At 45.6% G+C, this 21,781-nt stretch overlaps 1 protein-coding gene across 2 annotated transcripts in view; it reads left to right on the forward strand.

Annotated features, from left to right (window-relative positions):
- The window catches only part of Cep89 (centrosomal protein 89), a 44,711-nt gene that overhangs the window by 1,793 nt on the left and 21,137 nt on the right, over positions 1-21,781 (forward strand). For both annotated transcript variants that reach the window (XM_031386199.1, XM_031386200.1), the window contains exons 2-9: positions 234-340; positions 5,236-5,394; positions 8,671-8,851; positions 12,472-12,574; positions 17,102-17,130; positions 19,552-19,594; positions 20,686-20,904; positions 21,219-21,361. In XM_031386199.1, the coding sequence (XP_031242059.1) occupies positions 234-340; positions 5,236-5,394; positions 8,671-8,851; positions 12,472-12,574; positions 17,102-17,130; positions 19,552-19,594; positions 20,686-20,904; positions 21,219-21,361 (984 nt within the window). The remainder of the gene's footprint in view (positions 1-233; positions 341-5,235; positions 5,395-8,670; positions 8,852-12,471; positions 12,575-17,101; positions 17,131-19,551; positions 19,595-20,685; positions 20,905-21,218; positions 21,362-21,781) is intronic.

A 21,781-nucleotide genomic window follows, 5' to 3' on the forward strand; every position in this document is an offset into this window, starting at 1 on the left:
CAATCAGGAAAGCTGCCGTGAGCAGGAAAGTGTGAATAGGGACAGCAGCCATGATGGAGTGCCCCAGTGAGTGTCCTTGACTCGCCAATGGGGATTGGGAACAGCAGTGGGTGGGGGGAGAGGGGGTAAAGGGACTGGATCCCTAGTGTGGCCTCAGCTTGGGAGGTGATGGTGGTACAGGAGCCAGGTGATTTCCTCCTCCCAGTGACCTGCCTTGGGTTTCATTTCTGCAGAACCACATCATCCATGGCTTCCTCCCCGCAGCCAGCATTGCTCCGAAGCCAGCTGTACCACGCACACCCCCTCCCCGAAGCCCCAACCCTTCTCCAGAGAGGCCCAGGTAAGTCTCAAGATGAGCAGCACCGAGGGTGACCCCCGTGTTTGACCATCAAGTCCTGAACCCTGGAACTGATCACACTGGCCAAGAGGCCACAAGTAGAGGGATAGACTAATACGCTCTGCGGTATTTACCTCTGCTCCACGGTGCACTTGATCTGGCTTCTCTGAGCATCCGTGGACTTGCTTGGGGTCTGGTACCTTCAGTGGGAGATCTCAGATTTCAGGATTGGATGCAGTTGGTGCCTATTAAATATAAAGCACCAAGTTTAAGTTAATCCTTCCATCCTCGATTCCTTGCTTCCTTCTTTCCTCCCTTCCTTCCTTCCTCCCTTCCTTCCTTCCTTGCTTGCTTCCTCTTTTCTTCCTGTCCATGTTAAACATGTGCTCTACATCTCAGCTTAGTGTCCATCAAGGTTAACAGTACTTTTAGGAGAACTACACAAAAGTTTCTTTCTAGATACAATTCTGCCTTTAAACAAACAAAAACAAAAAGCCTACTTTGTGTTAAAAGAAGGAACATATTCCCTGCCAGGAATTGGTGTTCCTAACTACCCAGTGTTCAGTGTAGCACACAGCCAACTCTCTTTTCATTCTTGGGACTATTGTCTATATCTGCCAAGATTTTAGACACTTGAAAACTTTAGACTTGTTTTGTTTGGGTTTTTTTGTTTTGTTTTGTTTTTTTGAATCAGGGTTTCTCTGTGTATCCCTGGCTGTCCTGGAACTCAGAGATCCACCTGCCTCTGCCTTCCAAGTGCTGGGACTAAAGGCATGTGCCACCCCTGCCCAGCCCGTTTTGTTTGTTTTCTATAGGGTCTTGCTTTGGGGCCCAGCCTGACCTTGCATTCAAAGCAGTCCTCCTGCCTCAACCTCTCAAGAGTATGAGCCACTGTGCCTAGCTAGTTTGATTTGTTGTTGTTGTTATTGTTGTTGCCTTTAAATTTTTATTTGTAGCTGGGTGGTGGTGGCACAATCCTTTAATCTGAGCTCTCAGGAGACAGAGGCAGATGGATGAGTGGATGAGTTCCAGGCCAGCCTGGAGTACAGAGAAAAACAAAAATTATAAACTATGTATATGTGCCTTTGTATGTGCATGTATGTGAGCATGTGTGTGTATGTGTACTTGGATGTGGGTATCCTTGGAATCTAGAAGAGGACATTGGGTCCCCTGGAGCTGTTGTTACAGGTAGTTGTGAACTACCCAACATAGGTGCTAGCAACCGAATCAGATCTTCTGCAAGAGCAGTATGTGTACTTTAACCCACTGAGCCATCTCTTCAGTCCACTGCTACTCTGTTTTTAATTTGTAAATTGACTTGGTTATTAGCAATCAATTTTACTTTAGAGGGCCACTTTCTTTCTTTTTTTTTTGTTTTTTTGTTTTTTTGAGACAGGGTTTCTCTGTATAGCCCTGGCTGTCCTGGAACTCACTCTGTAGACCAGGCTGGCCTCGAACTCAGAAATCCTACTGCCTCTGCCTCCCAAGTGCTGGGATTAAAGGCATGTGCCACCAACACCCAGCTGAGGGCCACTTTCTATGTGATCTTTGGTACTGGTATATTCTTTGCATTTGATTAGAACATACACTCTGAAGGGCTGGGAATAGGGGCTGGGTGATTCCGCATTGCCCAGCATATGTGAAGCTCCCGGATTCCATCCTTAATACTGGAGGAGGAAAGAACTCTGTGGTGTTACAGTGTTTGATTTTGCCTGCAGCACAGAGTCCATCACACAGAGCACTGTGATCACTCTGTGCCAAGTAGCCCAGTGGGTACTGAACAAGCAGTGTCTCTTCTACTCTCTCAGTATACCATGAGAGGGCCTTGTGCTCAACCCTATTCTGGGTCACCTGTGAGGTTCAGTTATTGATCACTGCTTAGAATGTCGTGGCAGTAGCCCTACTGGCAGGAAGGTGGTCTGTTCAGCTCGTCAGTATTTGTCTCGTATCAGTGAGACTCGTGTTTATGCAACCTGGGCACCCAGAGGGTTAGTTAGCTTTCCCTCCCTTGTCAGCAAAACAGATGAGACAGTAGCTTTGTGGTTAGCATGCTATGGGCTCGACAGAAAGTCTTTTTCCACCAGGGCCAGGCGGACTGTAGAGATGGCTCATCTGATAAGAGTATGCACTACTCTTGCAGAGGACCCAGGTCAGTTCCCAGCAACTACATGGGACAGCTCACAATTGCTTATAACTCAGCTCAGCCACTCCCCTTCCCTTCCTCCCCACTCCCACTCCAGATAACTAGATACAGCCCAGGTGGTTCTGCCTGTGCTCTGACCCAGTAGTAAGCTGGTGTTCTCACAATCCTGTCTTCACGTTGGATTTGATAAGAGTGCTCACAGATCTTGGGAGAACCTGATGCAAGACACAGCCCTTGGAATAAGAGATAGTTTATTCTGAACCGAAATGAGTGGCCCTGGCCAGGGAACAAGATCCAGGTTCTGAGCTAACTATGAATGGTCCAGAAATGGATTCTGGTTACCTTGAATGCTATGCTTCAGTGTAGAAGAGAGAAATTAATTTGTACAAGTCAGAGAGCAAAAGAAGTCATAGATTAATGCATTTACCAAATACAGTAGAGACATCAGGGAGGCAGGCTACTGCTGAGCATGGATGGTCTGTAGGTTTCCTATGGAGGTTTACAGCTTTCTTAGGGTTTGTGGAAGCCACTACTCTCTCAAGTTCAATAATATGTCCTATGAGTTTCCCAAAGGCACAAGGAAATTAGGCCAGATCAGAGGTTGGTTGTAACTGGCTGTGAAGTCTTGTCAGCTTTTGGTCTTGAAGCAATCCCTCTCTAGCCACAGCTCCTATCAGTCCGTCAGGTCTTCCACACTGGTGTGGCTTCTTCAGAAGCCTTGAATTTGCATGTTTTATTGGTTTATTGTGAAGGCTGTTTTACTTTGCATGGTTTTTTTTGTTTTGTTTTGTTTTGTTTTTCCAGACAGGGTTTCTCTGTGTAGCCCTGGCTGTTCTGGAACTCACTCTGTAGACCAGGCTGGCCACGAACTCAGAAATCCGCCTGCTTCTGCCTCCCAAATGCTGGGACTAAAGGTGTGCGACACCACTGCCCAGCTTGCTTTGCATATTTTATTGGCTTATTATGGAGGGTGTTTTACTCTTTGTTTTGGTTTTCTTTGAGGTAGGGTAGCCTAGGCTGACTCTAGACTCCTGATCCCCCTCTGTCAGTCTCCCAAGTGTGTGTCCCCATGCCTTGCTTTATAAAGGATGTTTTGTTTTGTTTTGTTTTGTTTTATTCTTGGAGCCTCCCTCAGAGTTCCCCAAGACATTGTTCACCGTACATCATTCTTGAAATTATTAAATAATTACATTTTGTTCATTTCTTCTCTCTCTGGCCCTGCTTGCTCCGGCCCAAAGATTTGTTTTATTTATTATATGTAAGTGCACTGTATCTGTTTTCAGACACCCCAGAAGAGGGCACCAGATCTCATTACAGATGGTTGTGAGCCACCATGTGTTTGCTGGGATTTGAACTCAGGACCTTCAGAAGAGCAGTCTGTGCTCTTACCCGCTGATCCATTTCTCCAGCTCTATAAAGGATGTTTTAAAGGACACAAATAGGCATATGAAATGATCCATAGGGTAAGGTGTGGAAAGGTCCCAAGCACAAGTGTTTCTGTCTCCATGGAGTTGGCTGTCCAAGCACATGGAAGTGTTATTCCCTATCCTTGAAGTTCCCACATATTCCACCATCCCCAGGCTGGTGGGGTTTCTTGTTTTGTTTGGGTTTGTGGGGTTTTTTGGTGTGTGCATGTGTGGTATGTGGTTTCAATGCATGTGAGTGTGCAGTTTGTTGGGCGGTGTCTTCCCCTGTGGTTCTTAGTCTTCTGTATCTGAGACAGATCTCTCACTGACTCAGAAGCTTGCCTTTGGGCTAGGCTGTCTGGGCAGCTAATACTGGAGATATGAGCATGTGTTTAGTTGATGCGTCTTTTCATCATTCCAGATTTTGTGTGTGTGTGTGTGTGTGTGTGTGTGTGTGTGTGTGTGTGTGTGTGCTTTTCTGAGATGGGGTTTCTCTGTGTAGCCCTGGCTGTCCTAGAACTTGCTTTATAGACTAGGTTGGGCTCGAGCTCAGAGATCTGTCTGCGTCTGCCTCCTGGGTTTCCTGGGACTAAAGGGATGCACCACCACCGCCTGGCTATTTGTGGTTTTTGTTTGTTTGTTTGTTTGTTTTTAAGGCAGGGACTCATTATCTAGCCCAGGTTGTGTAGAACTTGCTGTGTAAAGCAGCCTGCCCTCTAACTCCCAATGACCCGCCTTTGCCTTGCCTCCCAAGTGCTGGGATCAAATGTGTGCTACCACTCTTGCCTTAAGACTTCCTATATCTCATACTTTTATTTCATCCTGATCTTTTGTTTTAATAAGAAAATGATTTGAATATAGACTTTGCCTGTCTGACTATGTAGATTTACAACCTGGTGTGGCACCCTAATGGCTAGGTCAGCAGTCTCAACCTGTGGCTTGTGACTGTAACTTCATTTGTGGTCCCATATCAGACATCCTCTATATCAAGTTTACATTATGATTCATGACAGTAGAAAAGCTAAAGTTATGAAGTAGCAATGAAATGATTTATGATCGGGGGTCACCACAACATGAGGAACTGTAGTAAAGGGTCGCAGCATTAGGAAGATTGAGAACCACTGGACTAGATAAGAGTCTTTACAAACCATTCAATTGCTATAAAAAAAGGACTGCATAAATTTGATCATGCAGTCAATGTGAGAGGTAAATGAGGATTCTGATAGGCCATCATGGTCGTGTGCAAGTCGTGGTGGGTGATCAGCAGTGGACAAGGTTAACCTTGACAGGTCAGCCTGCAGCTTGAGTGCCCACTGCTCAGGCCCTCTTCGGCATGTTTTGGTTCGTAGGTCTGCTCTGGCTGCAGCCATCCTGGCAACCACTTTGACTGGACAGACAGTTGCCATTCCCCAGCCTCGCCAGAGATCCCGGTCTGAGAGTGATGCCTCCTACGTTGAAAAGGACAGCTTCATCAAGCCTTACGCCACCACCTCCGAGCTGAGGCTGCGGTAGGGATGTGCTGCGGCTCTGCATCCTCATGGCTGTGTCCACTCTGTATGGGGCTGTGTGGGTGTACTCACAGGTTTCCATCACTTGTGTCCAGGAGGCACTTACAGGAACAGTAATTGTTCCTTTAGTTCTGAGACAAGGTCTTTCTGTATAAACCAGAATGGCCTCAGGCTATACTTCTCTGCTTCAGGCTCCCAGGAAGCCAGGATTATAGCAGTGTACTATGAGATCTTAATCTTGACTCTAGCCATTTTGAATGTAACTAGTTTTTCTTCTAAGAATTACATTTTCACTGAATTGAACTAAAAATAAAGAACTGAAAAAAGGATATAAAACCGTCAAAGGAAGAATGTCAGTCCAGGTTGAGGGCTGGGTTAAGCCTGCCATATTTTAAAACACAATGCTAAGTGGTGCCAGGAATGTGAGCCTCTCAGCTCAGTGGTGAGAAGTGCTTGCAAGTGCACTAGGCACCTGAGACGGACCAGGGATAAGAAAGAACTTCAGTACATCAACTGACATATGTGGAAACCAATCAGCTTTGAGCCTTGTCCAAATTCTATACCCTTCCTGTGGGATTAAAGGATCATTCTGTAAGAACCTGAAGAGCCTTATCTTACTGGAGACCCCCTGAGTGAATCACAGGGAGCCTGATCAATGCAAAGAACATGAGGATTTTTATTTCAGTGCACTGAGGCCATCCCTGGCCCTCAGGAAAAGAAGCGCCCCTGCACAGCTCGTTCAGTGAGCTTTTATACAATTTTCAGGGCAGCAGCCATTAGACACAATGTGATTGGTAGAACAGTGTGACTTTTTAAATTGATTGGTCTTCAGGGAGTGAGGTGGCAAGGACTTCCCTTGTCTGAAGGTGGGCAAAGGTCCACCCTGGGGAATGTGCCCCCACCTGCAGGTAGTTTCTTACCCCGTGATCTGAGGAATGTTAATTAGCCTTTCCCTTCTGGAGAGTTCCACTACCTTCCTAAAGTTCCTGAGCTTATCTTATTAAGGAAATTCCTGGCCTCCCAGTGTTTTTCTGAGATGTCCCTCTTTACTCGGATCTTACAATTTCAGGTATTCATATATGTAGGACCATGAATTCAAGTGCTGGGTCAGTGACTGTGTACTTCTTTTTCTTTTTTTTAAATAATTTAAAAATTTTATTTATTTATTATATGTAAGTACACTGTAGCTGTCTTCAGACACTCCGGAAGAGGGCATCAGATCTTGTTACAGATGGCTGTGAGCTACCTACCATGTGGTTGCTGGGAATTGAACTCAGGACCTTCGGAAGAGCAGTCGGTGCTCTTAACTGCTGAGCCATCTCTCTAGTCATGACTGTACTTCTAAGCTAGGAACTTAGAAGGTAAAATAAGTTGACTTTTTTTTTTTTTTTGAGACAGGGTTTCTCTGTGTAGCCCTGGCTGTCCTGGTACTTGCTCTGTAGATCAGGCTGGCCTCGAACTTAAAAATCTGCCTGCCTCTGCCTCCCAAGTGCTGGGATTAAAGGTGTGCCTCATCGTCACCCGGCAAGTTGACTTTTTTGAAGGGGGTTGCTGGGGGACTGGGAATTGTGGCGTCTGTAGTCCTAGAATTTGGGAGATGGCATTTGAAGGTTCAACAGGAGTTGAAGGCTATTCAAGTTCAGTAAATTTCAAACCAGCTTGGGTTATGTGAGATACTGTCTCAAAACAAAAGCAAAACAACGAAAGTAGTTGTTTTGCAATTCTAGGGGGGTTAGTCTTAGGTCCTCTACATGCTAGGCAAATGCTGTACCACTATTTATGCCCCCAGCCAAACATTTTTCTTATAATCATATGTTAAAAAAACATATACAATCTACCATTCAAAATGTTGACTGTTAGATCTTACTAGTTGCTGTGTGTGATGGTGCATGCCTTTAATCCCAACACACAGGAGGCAGAGGCAGGCCAGACTGGATCTCCATAACAAGTTCCAGTCCAGCCGAGGCTACTTAGTGAGATCATCTCAATAAACAGAAACAAAAAGCAAGGGCAGGAGAAGATGGCCCAGCAGTGAAGAGTACAGCATGCAGCATATACTGCTCTTGCAGAAGACCAAATTTGGTTCCCAGTGTCTACATTAGGTAGTCCACAACCACCTACAACCCCTATTCCGGAGGAATCTGATACTCTGGCCTCCAAGGGCAACTGCACTCACAAGCATTTACCTACACACAGGCACACATACACATACCTCTATTATTGTCTTTTAATAAGTGTATTACGGATTTCTTCTTACCCAGCTAGCTCTGAAATAATTGAGACAGTACAATTATATTTATTTAACATCCTTTAAGGGCACAACAACTGAGCAGTTTTTCTCTGTTTTAATCCTCCAAACTAATCTGGCTACCTCCCAGCCAAAATCCCTGAGATGCTTGCATTTTATGGCTTTCTCTGTTCTATGTCTTTTCCCCATTGCTAATCTCCACTTCCTCCATCTCTCACCCCTGCCCCTGGCTGGCAGGAAGTCTAGCCCTGTTGTCTCCTTGCTCAGTCATTGGCTGTTAAGCTCTCTTTATTGACACATCTTGGAACAATTGGGGAGCTGGTGTTAACACAAGATTGAGAAAGGAGATTCTCAGAATAAGGATTGCAACCAGATACAGACAGAAATCAGCATTTGTATCTTCACAGTTAAACACAATAACATTGTGCCTACATACCTGTAACTAAACAAACAAACAAAATAAATATAGCCTTACTAATAGCAGATGCAGCCGTGGCTCAGGTTAAGAGCATTGCTTCTATTCCCAAAGACCCAGGTTCAGTTCCTAGCACTCAAATTAGGCCACTCACAACCTCCTTTAACTCTAGCTCCAGGGGAGTCCGGCGCCCTCTGCTGGCCTGTGTTCATGTTGCCATACATATAAATACAAATACATCTTTTTTAAAATAGTGAGTTCTGTATGTCCAGAGTATGAGTATAAAAGCAAGCATGAAGCAATACTTAGAGGGACACAGAGCAGGGAGAGCAGGTGCTGTCATTATGCAGCTGCTAATGATCAGTCTTTTACTGTTACAGTACTTCTTTGGCATGAATCTGGAGACAGCACATTTAAGATGTGCATAACAGCTTGGTGGGGTGGGGTGTGCCAGTAATCCCACACTTGGGAGGCCGAGGCAGTAGGATTATAGGTTTGGGCCAACCTGGGCCCAGAGTGAGATCTTGTCTCAAAAAAAAAAAAGTGTTCCAGTGTCAGTGGCACGTGCTAAGTCACTTGTTTGCTTAGTTTATTCTTTAATGATCTAACACAGGCAGAGCTGGCAGAATGAGCCGAGAAGGACTTCATTACCATCCTTTGAGAGGTTAGGCTACGGGGAGGATGAAGATGCTGAAACACAGGTGTCAACCAGCTGCAGGGAGTCAGAGTCTACCACCTGGAAGGATGTGGAACATGGCAGAGATGCTACATACACTGTGCCTCACAGGGATCAGGTAACCTCCATGTTCCCAAGCTGCTTTCCACCCGCTACCCATGGTTGGCCGCCTAGAATGCACAAGCAAGCATCGTCTTCACTCTGTTCCATTGCTAGTGTGTTCAGCCTTGTGTCTGTCTGGATGAAGTAAAGCTTAAACTTCTTGGTTTATCCTTTAAAGTCAAGTCCTTCAAATGCAAAGATAAACATCTTTATGAGAATGTATGGGATTCTTCTTTTGCTGTGTATGTGTGAGTGGTGTGCTTGTACGTATATTATGTTTGTGTGTGTAGTGTGAGTGTGTGTGTATGTGTTATGCTTGCTTGTGTTTGTGCATTGTGTGTGAGTTCATGTGAGTATATGTGAGTATGTATGTGTTATGCTTGTTTGTGTGTATGTGGTATGTGTATGTGTAGTGTGTGTGTGTGTGGTATGTGTTTTGTTTGCTTGTGTGTGTGTGTGGTGTGTGTGTTACATTTGCTTGTGTGTATAGTGTGTGTGTGTGAGTGTGTATGTGTTAAACTTGCTTGTGTGCATATGTGTAGTGTGTGTGAGTGTGTATGTTTTGCTTGTGTTTGCGTGTGTGTGTGTGTGTGTGTGAGTATGTTTTGCTTGCTTGTGTGTGTCTATGTGAGGGTGTGAGTATGTATATGTTATGCTTGCTTATGTATGTGTGTGTGAGTGTGTATGTGTTATGCTTGCTTGTATATGTGTGTGAGTGTGTATGTTACCCTTGCTTGTGTGTGCATGCTTTTGTTGTTGTTGTTGCTTATTTGTTTTATGGGGTTCATTTGAGACTGGATCTATCTAACCATGTAACCTTGAGCTGGTTAGTTTGAAACTCACTAATTAGACAAGGCTATCCTCAAACTCACAGAGGTCCACCTGCCCCTGCCTCCTGAGTGCTGGGAGTAAAGGTGTGTGCCACTTCCTTACATTTTCTTTTTTTCTTTTCTTTTTTTTTTTTGAGACAGGGTTTCTCTGTGTAGCCCTGGCTGTCCTGGAACTCACTTTGTAGACCAGGCTGGCCTCGAACTCAGAAATCCGCCTGTCTCTGCCTCCCAAGTGCTGGGATTAAAGGTGTGTGCCACCACCGCCCGGCTTCCTTACATTTTCTTATCCAGATTTCCCCCAAGCTGGCTCCCCATCATGGAGTTGCATCTCATAACTCCATGCTGCATTTGGGGAAGCGTGTTCACGTGACTGACATGATGAGAGCTATCAGGAGACTTGCATGTAGCTCTGTGCTAGACCCCGTGCTTTCCTGGGGTCACTCAGTGCTGGCTGGTACAGTGATGTCACATGGTCACACGCTACCGCTGCAGCTTGCTTTGCTTTTTATCCCTTGCTTCCATTCCTCATTACAGGACTTTGGACATTCCACATTTGCTTCTAAGCTTTCTAACTTATTGTATGTGAAGATGTAGGATGTATTAGAATATATTCATTTGAATGACTCTATTGTTAGGTGTATATGATTTTGAAATCATATCTAAATATGCATTTCCCCTAAGAACTTACTTCTTTTTTAATTTATTTATTTTATGTGAATGAGTGTTTGGCCTGTAAGTATGTTCACCACCTCCATTCATGGTGCCCAAGGAAGTCAGAAGAGGGTGTCAAATCCACTGGAACTGGAGTTACAGATGGTTGTGAGACACTGTGTGGGTGCTGGGAACTGAACCCATGTACTCTGCAAGAGCAACCAGTGCTCTTAACCTCTGAGCCTTCTCTCCAGCCCTCCATAATAGCTATTTGACTGGCATTCTTCATCTTCCCTTTTTTTGGGGGGGATATTTTCTTTCCATTAAAATTTTAAAGTTTATTAGCGTGTCGTGTGTGTGTGTGTGTCTGTGTCTGTGTGTGTGTGTGTGTATGAGTGCGTGTTTGTGTGCGCGCCTATGTGGTCTTCGTGTGGGTGCACATACTGTGGTGTGCATGTGTATGGAGGCCAGACACCTGTGTGGAGTCTGTTCTCCTTCCTCCTTTAAGAGGGCTCTAGGGGTTGAACTTGGATCCCTGGGCTTACATAGCAAATACCTTTTCCCAGTCTTTCCCCAAACCATGCCATCTTCCATTTTTCTTTATTTTTTTTAAAGGGGTTCATGCTATTTTTCAGGTAACAACCATTATATATTATAATTTCTTTTTTAAACTATTTACTTGCTTTGATTTTTGTGTGTATGGTGTTTTGCCTGTATGTATGTCTGTACATCACATACAGGCAGTGCCAACAAAGCTAGAGCTCTTTGGATCCCCTAGATCTGGAGTTATAGATGTCTGTGAGCCACGGTGTGGGTGTCGAGAATCATATCTGGGTCCTGAGGAGGAGCAGCCAGTGCTCTTAGCACTGAACCATCTCTTCAGCTCCTCTTTCCATTGTTCATTCTCAGCCTTTCCGTCTGGCTGTCTCTGTTCACATGTGTTCCCTGCCTTGTGTAGCAGTGTCACGTAACTTCCCCAGGCAGCTGTACCTTTCATGTTCATTTTGCTGCTGCTGGTTTCTGTTTGTATTTTCTTAAGAGTAGTACTGAAGGAAACATTCACTGACACGTCCTCTGATGTGCATGTACACATGGTGTGTGTGGACCATCAGACATGTGTGTCATTCACTGGAGAACTAATAGGTCTGCCAGACAATCTCTCAAGGATGCCATTGGCATTTTCTTATCAATTTCACACTTCTGGTGACTGTGAGTAGTTTAGGGTCACTTTCACAGGTGACCAAGGCTGTTCATTCTCCTTCTCTATAATAACAAGTACATTAGGAGCTTTGTTGACTGCTCGCCCTGAGCCTGGTCATCTTGGAGCCATGTGCACAGAGCCTGTAGCTGCAGCGGCCTTAGCTCTTGGCTCTGAGATTCCTGTCCAATGATGATCTTGTGGTGGCTCCTACCAACTTCCTGACAGGCACAGGGGTATCTGACTTCCCATGACTCCCAATACACTACTGCTAAGCCATGCTGATCCCAAGCAAGTTTTAGCCGAAGAATCGGTTCAGCTAGGCTAGTGCCCCTGATGGGCCTAGGTGCTAGCATACCCACAGGATGTGTTTCACGGCTCCTCCTCCTGGCCAGTTGCCCTGTGGCCCTGCCCTTTAGAGCCCTGCCAGTGAGAATGCCTCTAAGGGACAGCTTTGTAGCTCTGCCACCATGCATGGTGACAGTGGAGAAGCAATCCCACTTCATCAGGAAAGGATAGCAGCAGTGGAGTCACATAGTGACCATCATATGGCCTCAGCCTAGACAGTTGCCCAGGTAAAGGTTGTCCCAGGATGGCCAGCACTTCTTGTCACATTATGTGCTTTCATAATGGAACACCAGAGCTGGATATAACAGCATTGGGTGCTATCCTGAGTGAGCCAGAAGCAGCCCCCTTCCTGAGCAGGTCCCTGCAGGAATGTGGAGAGGAAGCCGTCCAGGCAGTATGGGATATGAAGCTCCCCAATAGCCTAAATACAATAGCCATGCTATTGACCGTCTGCCCAGGCTTTTACAAGGCCCTGTGGTCTCTTCCTGCCACAGCATATGCAGCTCTTTTTCAGCTGTGGGCGTTATATGAAGTAAGACAGTTGAACCATTAGGAAGATGTGTACAGCTAACAGGTCCTGCATGCTTGTTCCTTTTTCATAACCAAAAGGTACTGTCATCACAAAAGCTGGGGAGAAAAGATGATGCTTCTGAACAACACTGGCTTTCAGACTCCTCCTCCTCCTCTACACCACAGTATACTCAACAGAAAGGTAAGGAAAGAGTTAGCCATGAGAGCATTTCTGGTTACCAGTTCTGGGGCCAGCACTCCTCTGTGCTATGGCTTGGAGATTCTGGCCAGAAAACACTTGCTGTTCATTCTCACTACAAGTGATGGATGGGCCGGATGTAAGGTTGCCCTGACCATATAAGATGCTCCCTTAGAGCCCGCGTTGTCTGTTCTGTTTGTTGACAAAGGACTCCAGCTCAGGCTGTGTCTGTGTTTATGTGCCTTTCCCTCTGGCCCTGTCATCATGCAAGCTGCAGGGCCTGGCCACAGTGGGCCATCAGTGAAGTACTTGTTGGATCATAAATAGATGTATAAGATGTTTCTGTCATAATTTTGGAATGCACATTGACTTTTTTTGATCTATCTTGATTGGCCCAATGAGAATTCGACCCACAATGGCAAAGATAGGAAGCAGTTTTGAGATCCCTAAGGAGAAAGGGAGGCAGAGAGCCTGCCAAGCAGTGGGAAGCCAGCAACTGCTTTGTCGGGGTCCTTGAGCTTGGGACACAGTTGGGGCGTGTGTTCATGTGGATGCATGTATGTGTGAAGGTGTGCCGTATGAAGAGGCCAGAGACAAACTTCAGAGCTGTGCCTTGTTTTTGAGAAAGGTCTTGTATTGGTTGGGGTCTTGCTGGTTAGGGGAGGCTGGCTGGGGGTCCACCCGTCTCACCTCCCCAGTCCTGGGATTACAAGCGTGTGCCATCACATTCTATTTTTATGTAGGTTCTAGGGGATTAAAATTGGGTCCTAATGCTTGCAAGGCAACCCTTTACCAACTGAACTATCCCCTTAGCTCCTGGGACACTTTCCATGGAACTCAGTCTACATGGTGCCTGATTGGAAACAGAATAGCTATTCTTCAGCTATTTACTTCAGCCTCAGCCTCCCAGTGGCTGGCATGATGGACACGCCCCACCATGCCCAGCTTTCTGACCTCTTCTCTCTAAAATCTATTTTGTGTGACCTCATGGATCATACATCAGCCAGTGGTCAACCAAGGGACAGAATCACACAGTGGTTTACACAGGGAAAGACTCAAGAGTGGTTAATCTAAGAGGATTGCCTACTAAGGGGTAAAGAGAATGTTCCAGATGTGGGAATCGTTAGTATGTTGTAGGCAGTTGACACAAGGCATCTGAAGAAGGAACAACCTGTATTTGTATCACTCAGAGCTGAGGCCCAGGCCTCTCTGCAGGGGCTATGGCTATGGCCTGCTGGAAACCAGGTCTGCCAAAGCCTAGCTCTATGGGGTAGGGTACCCATGGAGAGGTTTTTGCTGCTTGCCACTAATAAATAATAAAGGAAAAATAAAATGGAGGCAGGAAGCAAAGATAAAAACAACTTATGGCTGGTCTGTGGTGGTGCACACCTTTAATCCCAGCACTCTGGAGGCAGATCTCTGTGAGTTTGAAGCTAGCCTAGTCTACAGAGTGTAGACCCAGGACAGCCAGGGTTATACAGAGAAACTCTGTCTTAAAAAACTAAAAAAAGAAAAGAAAAGAAAAAGCCTTGTGGAGGAAGAGTTTATTGGGCTCAGGGTTTGAAGGCATACTCTATCATGGAGAAACCATGTGTCTTAGTCAGGGTTTCTATTCCTGCAAAAACATCAGGACCAAGAAGCAAGTTGGGGAGGAAAGGGTTTATTCAGCTTACACTTCCACGTTGCTGTTGATCACCAAAGGAGGTCAGGACTGGAACTCAAGCAGGTCAGGAAGCAGGAGCTGATGCAGAGGCCATGGAAAGATGTTACTTACTGGCTTGCTTCCCTTGGCTTGCTCAGCTTGCTTTCTTATAGAACCCAAGAACCCAGGGATGGCAGCACCCACAATGGGCTAGGCCCTCCCCCCTTGATCACTAATTGAGAAAATGCCCCACAGCTGGATCTCATCAAGGCATTTCCTCACCTGAAGCTCCTTTCTCTGTGTAACTCCAGCCTGGGTCAAGTTGACACACAACCAGCCAGTGCACCATGGCAGCAGGGATGTGGTGCTATGTCAGGAAGCAGAAAGATGAGTGCTGGTACTCAGCAACCTTTCTCCTCCACCCAGTCTGTTCAATGGTGCCACCACATTTAGGATGGATCTCCCCACCTCAGCCCAATCTAGACACCCTGCCACATGCCCAGAGGCTTGTCTCCTGGGTGGTTTTGGATCCTGTTGTTGACAGTATTAACCATCACACTGTGTCGAGGGACAGGCCCAGCAGGCATGGTCATCAGGGAGTTTTGATTCATTTGGAATTTTGACAGGAAGGATGTGTTCATGTGTGACTTTTCTCTCTATGAAGATCTTAGCACAGCATGACATATGCTAAGAAACTTTCTTAGTTGAATTGTTGGCATCCCTCATCCATACAGAGAAGAGAGTTGAGATCTGAGAACTGTTAACTTGGAAGACAGCAGCCAGGTATGGGGGTGAGGCAGGAGGCTGGGGATCAGGCTCAGCCTGGCTGTGCAGTGACACCCCATCTGAGAAGCAATGAAAGCTTGGGCAGCAGGGCCTTTTCTGAGACTAGTGTAAGGAAACAGGAAACAAACCCATCCACAGAGCCAGGTGGACCCCGGGCCAGCAAGATGACTCAGTGGAGAGAGGCACTTGCGTGAGAATTTGAGAGCATGCACACACAAACACACATGCACACAGATATAAATCAATATATTAATAAAAGAGAAAAGAAAAAAAGGTAGACATTTAACATCCCCCATGTGACAGAGATGGCATTCAAGTTGTAGAGGAGGTGGCCAGATTGCAGACTGTAGTCTAGAGTGCCAGGACAGGTGGACAAAGTGACACAAAGACCAGGAGAAGAAGGGTAGAGCACCTGCCAGGTAAAGTAGCCAAGAGATGACGCTGCATTTATAGGCAGGACTGGGCATGACCATGTACCTGATGCATGCAGGTGGTCCAGTCTATGGCACGACATTTTGGCTGAATGCAGTTGGCTGGTAGAGTGTCTACCTAGCATTTGTGAAGCCCTGGGTTAGAGCTGCATATAGTGTGGTACATGCCTGGAATCCCAAGCATTTAAGAGGTAGAGAAAAGATAGGAATTCAAGGTCATCTTTGGCTCTGTAGAGTGTTCAGAGTCAGCCTGGGCTATATGAGACCCCATCTTAAAAACAGCAGAACTGTGTTGCAGTATATTTGATCTCGATGTGAACCCTAAGATTGTGTTTTTTTACTGAAAAAAGCTGTTTTTCATTGTGGTATGGCTCAGCCTTAGCACACACCTTTAATCCCTCTACCTGGAATACAGATATACCCTTAGTATACATACAGTAATCCCAAAAATGAAGGTAAAGTTAGTTTGTAGAAGGAAGTACCCATGTTTGAAAGTGATGTCTGTTTGAATCAGAGATGGATTTAACAAAAATAGGATATCTCCAAATCTCTTGAGAAGAGATGGGAAAGGGAAGCTACTTAAGGGGCAGTACAAGAAAACAAGGATACAATTTTGCCAGGACAGTGTTAAAGAGACAAGAACAAGCTAGATATAGACAGATTGAGCTAGAGAATTTGATAGAGCCAGAAGATTAGAACAGATTGACAGAGATAGTATGAGGCTAAACAGAGCAATTTAGGAGAAGCAGAGAGTAAGAGGGGGAGTGTGGAGGGGAAAAAGGGGGACAGGGAGATGGGGGAGGAGAGGGACCAGATTGAATCAGTCAGCTTGGAGAGGAGTTTGAACCAGAACAGTTAAGTTAACCAGCCAGCCAGCCAGAGATCTGAAAGAACAAGAAAGGATGAGCTTACTCAGCAGTAAGTCTCAGAGAGAGGCCAAAAATTCTAGGCCTAGATAAGATTGTATGGAGACTAGAAACTTCCATGACTAGGTCTAGGAAGCAATAAGCCTCAGAGATGACAATTATGTCAGGCAAATAAAAGTTACTCTACAGAACTGAACTGCTAAAAATTAAGCCTGTCAGTGATGATGGGTCAACTGCTGGGACTTTTACTGAGTTGGGAAGTAGATTTAGAATTCTGTGTGCATTAAGCTTCTTAGTTGGTTTTCTGAGCCTTGTGGAACTTTTTTTGTTTTCTGTTTTTCACAGTGTCTGCTGTTCAGTGTGTTACTTACACTCCCCAGATCAATGGCGGGCAGTTAGAAACAGCCTAGGCTTCCCGCATGCCACTAGAGAAAATTGCCAGCCAAGTCGGTGGAGGGTGTCTTCCTAGGGTACCTCAATTACCCCACAAGGATGAGACCTCTGCCAGATCTGTTGCCATTTGTATCGCTGAGCAGTTTGCTGTTTTTATGACTTAATTTGTGTGCTCCTGTGGACATGAGAAGTCAGGTGTTGGCTGTCCTTGGCTGGCAGGAGAAACGCGTGACTGGGGAGGTAGGGAAGAGCAGTGTGGGAGCTCAGGGTCTCAGAGAGATGGCCACGGCCTTGTCCTGGAACCTTGTTCTACACTTGGGGACAAGGTAAGTCTGAGTTTATGAGTACACTCTTCTCGTGTGTCTAATTTCTTATGCTTTTAAAACTTTCTATTTTCTCTTTTTTAAACCAGATGTTAAACACTCTGTTCTGAATCTAGAGGTAAGCTTATTTTCAAGAATTTCTATTTTAAAAAGTAGGCTTTTCACTATAATTTGTTTTTGATTTTTTTCTTTTTTATTTATTCTTTTTATTTTTTAAACCATGTGACTTCAGTCCCGGACTCTACTGTGTTTCTGTTTCTTGATTAATACATGTTCAATTTCCTTTGCTTCCTTGGATGAAACCAAGTTAATCCTGATTTGTGATCTTTTATTTCATCATAATCACACACCTATATTAAAAGGTCTTCTCATAAGACCTTTCTGCTGCATGCTTCACTGAATAACCTCCTCTGTGGTGAGATGTTAGAGGGATTGACTTGAGAGGCACTGAGGTGCATTACCGAGGACTAAGGAGTTTGTTAGGCTTGTTTATTCCTCAAGCAGACAGACAGACAGAGACAGACAGGCAGACAGACAGACAGACAGACAGACAGACAGACAGACAATAGAGCTCCAAGGAGAGCTCAGGCCTAAGCACCAGAGACAGACAGCATCCCAGGGTCTCTGGAGCGTAGGATCTGAGGAATTGCAGAAACAAAGGTCTCCCTTTTATCATCCTTTCTATGGATTGGGGAGATGTCACAGCACAAGAGGCAGGGAAGCAGGTGGGTAGCAGGATATGGGGTCATACCCACTTTGATGTAAACTCACTTTCCAGGAGAGAAACCCTGCTTCTAGGATGCCTGTCAAGGAGGACTTGAATAGACAGTGTCTCAGCAGGGCTCCTGTTAGTCACCATAAGAGGCGGGGCTGCCATGGAAGCCAGAGTCTACCATCACATTCACACACATGCACACACTCACAGACACACTCACACAAGCACACACACTCACACAAGCACACATACGCACACATGCGCTCACACTCACTTGTGTGCGCACATACATACATTCACACACACACTCACACAAGCACACATACATACACATGCACTCACACACACTTGTGTGCACACACACACACACCAATATTTTGAGGTACTGGTTCTTGAGCTGAGCGCCCCGTGCTTTGCTAGGCAAGTGCATTATGGGTGAACTACATTCATAATGTATGAACTGAAGACATGACTACTTCATGGTATGGTTAAGGGAAAGGCTTTTATTGTAGCCAGAAAGGCGAGTACAGCCAGGGACATCTGGAAGAGTCCAGAGCAGAGAGTGAGAGTATGGCCAACAACCTGGACCTGGTCATAGGGAGGGGGCAGGGGAGGTGGGGGGGTACAGAAGAGGGTAGAGGGAGAGATGAAGACAAAGAGAGAAGCAAGAGAGTGGGAGGCCAGGTGTAAGACCAAGAGTAGCTGAATTAGCAGGGCTATAGGGAGTGCGAGTAGCTGGGGAAGGGGAAACTCCTGAGCTGGAGGAAGTTTGTGGGAGGGGAAGGTGAGAAGAACTATGTACTTGAGATATCAAGGGAGCCTGGTGGCCAGCATGTGCTTTGGTGTGCTAATAGGCACCACAGACTGCCATTTGTCCATTCTGCCAGCAGTAAGGAAATGGCTCCTTTGGTGAGGGGAACTGACTTCACAAGTTCCTGAGAAAACTGGCCTTTTTCTAATTGCCAGAATTTGGGGAAATGGAGTTTCCATTGTCCCTGACACCTGTCCCTAGCTTCACTTAATACTCATAAACCTGGAGAAAGTCCTAGCTTCCAAAGTTTAGTTGTGGAAATGACTCATGAAAAGTAAGAAGTCACTTCCAGAATGCCTAGAAGGGTAGGCAGTTTTAATAACCTAGGTGCAAGCACTGAAAGAAGCTCTCCCTGAAGTTTCTCCTTTGAGGAATTTAATAGTTAAACATGTTTCACCAGATATAGTGGTTCACACCTGAATTCCCAGCACCTGGATGGTATTCATCGCAGCATGAGGATCATAAGTTAATGGATCAAGACTGCAGATCCTGTCTCAGAAAACAAAACAAAAGCTTACTCTGTGATTCTCAGAAGAGTTACCACCTTACCTGCTTTCCCAGCAGAAACTAACATCAAAACCCTACATCCATACACAGTGGGAAAGCTAGGGCCAGCTCCCAGCCTTCTCCTGCTCATTGAGAGGCAACCATGATCTATTTTCTCAGCAGTTAGAACCCCGCTTTGCTGCCTTAGTGGGCCATCAGTGCCTCGCATTCACAGCATGCCATGTGCTTTAGTTCCGAAGTGAAGAGACCTTCCATGAAGATACAGTCACTGCACACTTAGGCAGAAACAGGGGACAGCAGGGGGAGATCCTTCCCCAGGGGCTGCTGTTCAGTTGTGAGAAAACAGTAGGGGCTAAAGTCCAGGTGCTAAAAAAAGATCCTCAGGAGCCAAGTGAAGAGGAACCTCCACCCTCCGCCTGCAGCCTCCCTCTGTGTCAGTCCCTGCCAGTCCCTGCCAGTCCGCTGTAAGACCTGCTCACATAATCAAACTTTCTTTTCCTCCCTAGGATGAGAAAGTACCATTGTGTGAAAAGCCTCCTCCCTCCCCAGGTACTGGCTTTTGTGGTTCACTAGAATAGTCATCTGATGGAAAGTTTGCAGCTCCCTGTGAAGGCTCTGGGGTCTGCTGCTGGGCTTAGCTTTGGGAAGGTGTTAATCACTATTAGTGGGGTGAAGGGTGGGTCTGTGTGGAGAGCTCAGGACCTTGGGTGAAAGGGTGGGCCTGTGGAGAGAGCTCAAGAGTTTGTGAGGGTTTGCCTAAGAGATGTACTGAGCCCTTGGATGGGGATGGGGGTATACCTGTGGCATGTGCTCGAGGCCTGGATGTTGGTGTTCAAACAAGGGCTCAGCTTGAGGGCTGCACTTTGCCAGGCTGACCTGTACAACCAGGGAAGTGGCTGTAGAATTCAGAGTGGGTTTGTAGTTTGGGGCTGTTATGTCTCCCGTCACTCACCTGAAAGTATTATTTTGTCTTTCATTTGGATTAACTGTATTTTGGTTCTTTCTTGGGGATTTTCATTGTGTTCTGAGCTCTGGTGCCCTAACTTCTGGCTCTCAGGCTTCTCCATTGAGAGCAGTCCCTTGTGTGCCCTGTCTGAAGTCAGGTTGTTCATCTCATTGATTTGCAAGAGGTTCGGGGTAGGATTCTGGGCTTGGGAACATGGGTTCAGGTCATCCCAAGTGACATTTTCCAGTATGGAAGCAGTTATATGAACTTTTATGGTCACTGAGCACAGCCATAAGTCAAGGCCTTTACTAGATGCACTGAGCAGGTCACTGGCAAAGCCAGGAAACCTCTGCTGCCTCAGATGCTGTCTGAAAGTGTCACTAGTGTCACTAGTGTTAGAATTGGTGGGGCCTGGTAGGTTACCGAGTCGCTCCATTCCAGGAGGATTTACCTGGTAGTTAAAAGGATGCTAAGCATGTAGCATGAAAGCTTCTTCTGCCTCCTCTGGCCCCACCACCTCTCTACATGCTGCCCGCTGTACCTTCCCCTGGGCACCCAGTCTGTTCAGAAACCAGGGACACGACCCCAGGCCTGATGTGAACTAGTTGTTCACGTGGCTTTTGGAATGAAGTGCCAAGTGTTTTTGATGTGAACTGGTTACATAATTATGTGGGCTTTCCTCTGTGTCCTTTAGATGTAGCTGGTAGAGTACATCAAAGATATACGGAAATAACCAAAGAGAAGTTTGAGGAGTTAAAAGAAGAAACTGTACATCTCTACTCTGCCAACCAAGCCCTCAGCATTGAACTGAGCGCTCTGAGACAGGCAATGAAGGATGTACAGCTGAAGCTCAAGATGGCAGAAAAAGACAACAGGAAGCTGAAGGAGACGGAAAAGGCTTCCTCTCGGGAAGGTGGGGCCCCCATGGCACCATTACTAAGGGACAGTCAGGGCTCTTTATTTATTTTGAGAATTGATGTGTATGTGGATATTTATGTTGTAATATTTAAGACTATATTAGGACCTTTATGCTTATTGGATTTTGATTTTATATGCCATAATGTTTTGGTTAAATGTCTTAACTTATTTATATAAATTATTAGATATACACATACTATATATATTTACATATAGTTCACTACAAGGGAACAAAACACTGACTTGCAATTTATATAAAGTCTTGGTGACTGATAAAATTGGTTGTATCATTACATCGATATTTTTCAGTAGTCACACCTGAATTGCTTTGCCTAAGGAAGCAAAGCCAAGACCTGGTGGATGAAAACAAGGGGCTGAAGATGATTGTCCATCGATTGAATGTAGAACTCAGTCGCTACCAAACAAAATTCAGGCCTCTGTCTGAGGAAGAGGTAATGTTTCCAACTCCAGAAAATCAGTTGGTTTGTCTTTAGTCTTTCCTGTTGAATTGATTCCTTGTTCTTGAGAGGTTCTTGGTAGTTTACGCCTTTAATCCCCACACTGTGCGACAGAAGTAGGTCTGTTTGTGGGCAGTCGGTACTCTTACCCACTGAGCCATCTCACCAGCCCATTCCTTATTTTTATGAAGTACGATGTGTTAGTAAATGAATGTTCTGGGGGACTGGAGAGATGGTTCCGTGGTTAAGAGCACTGACTGCTCTTCCACAGGTCCTGAATTCAGTTACCAGCAACCTCATGGTGGCTCAAAACCATCTATAATTGGACCCAATGCCCTCTTCTGGTGTGTCTGAAGACAGCGATAGTATACTCACATAAATGAAATAAATGAATCTTTAAAAAAAAAAAAAGAA

The sequence above is a fragment of the Mastomys coucha genome, unplaced genomic scaffold (assembly GCF_008632895.1).
Source record: "Mastomys coucha isolate ucsf_1 unplaced genomic scaffold, UCSF_Mcou_1 pScaffold21, whole genome shotgun sequence".
NCBI classification, from domain to species: Eukaryota; Metazoa; Chordata; class Mammalia; order Rodentia; family Muridae; genus Mastomys; species Mastomys coucha.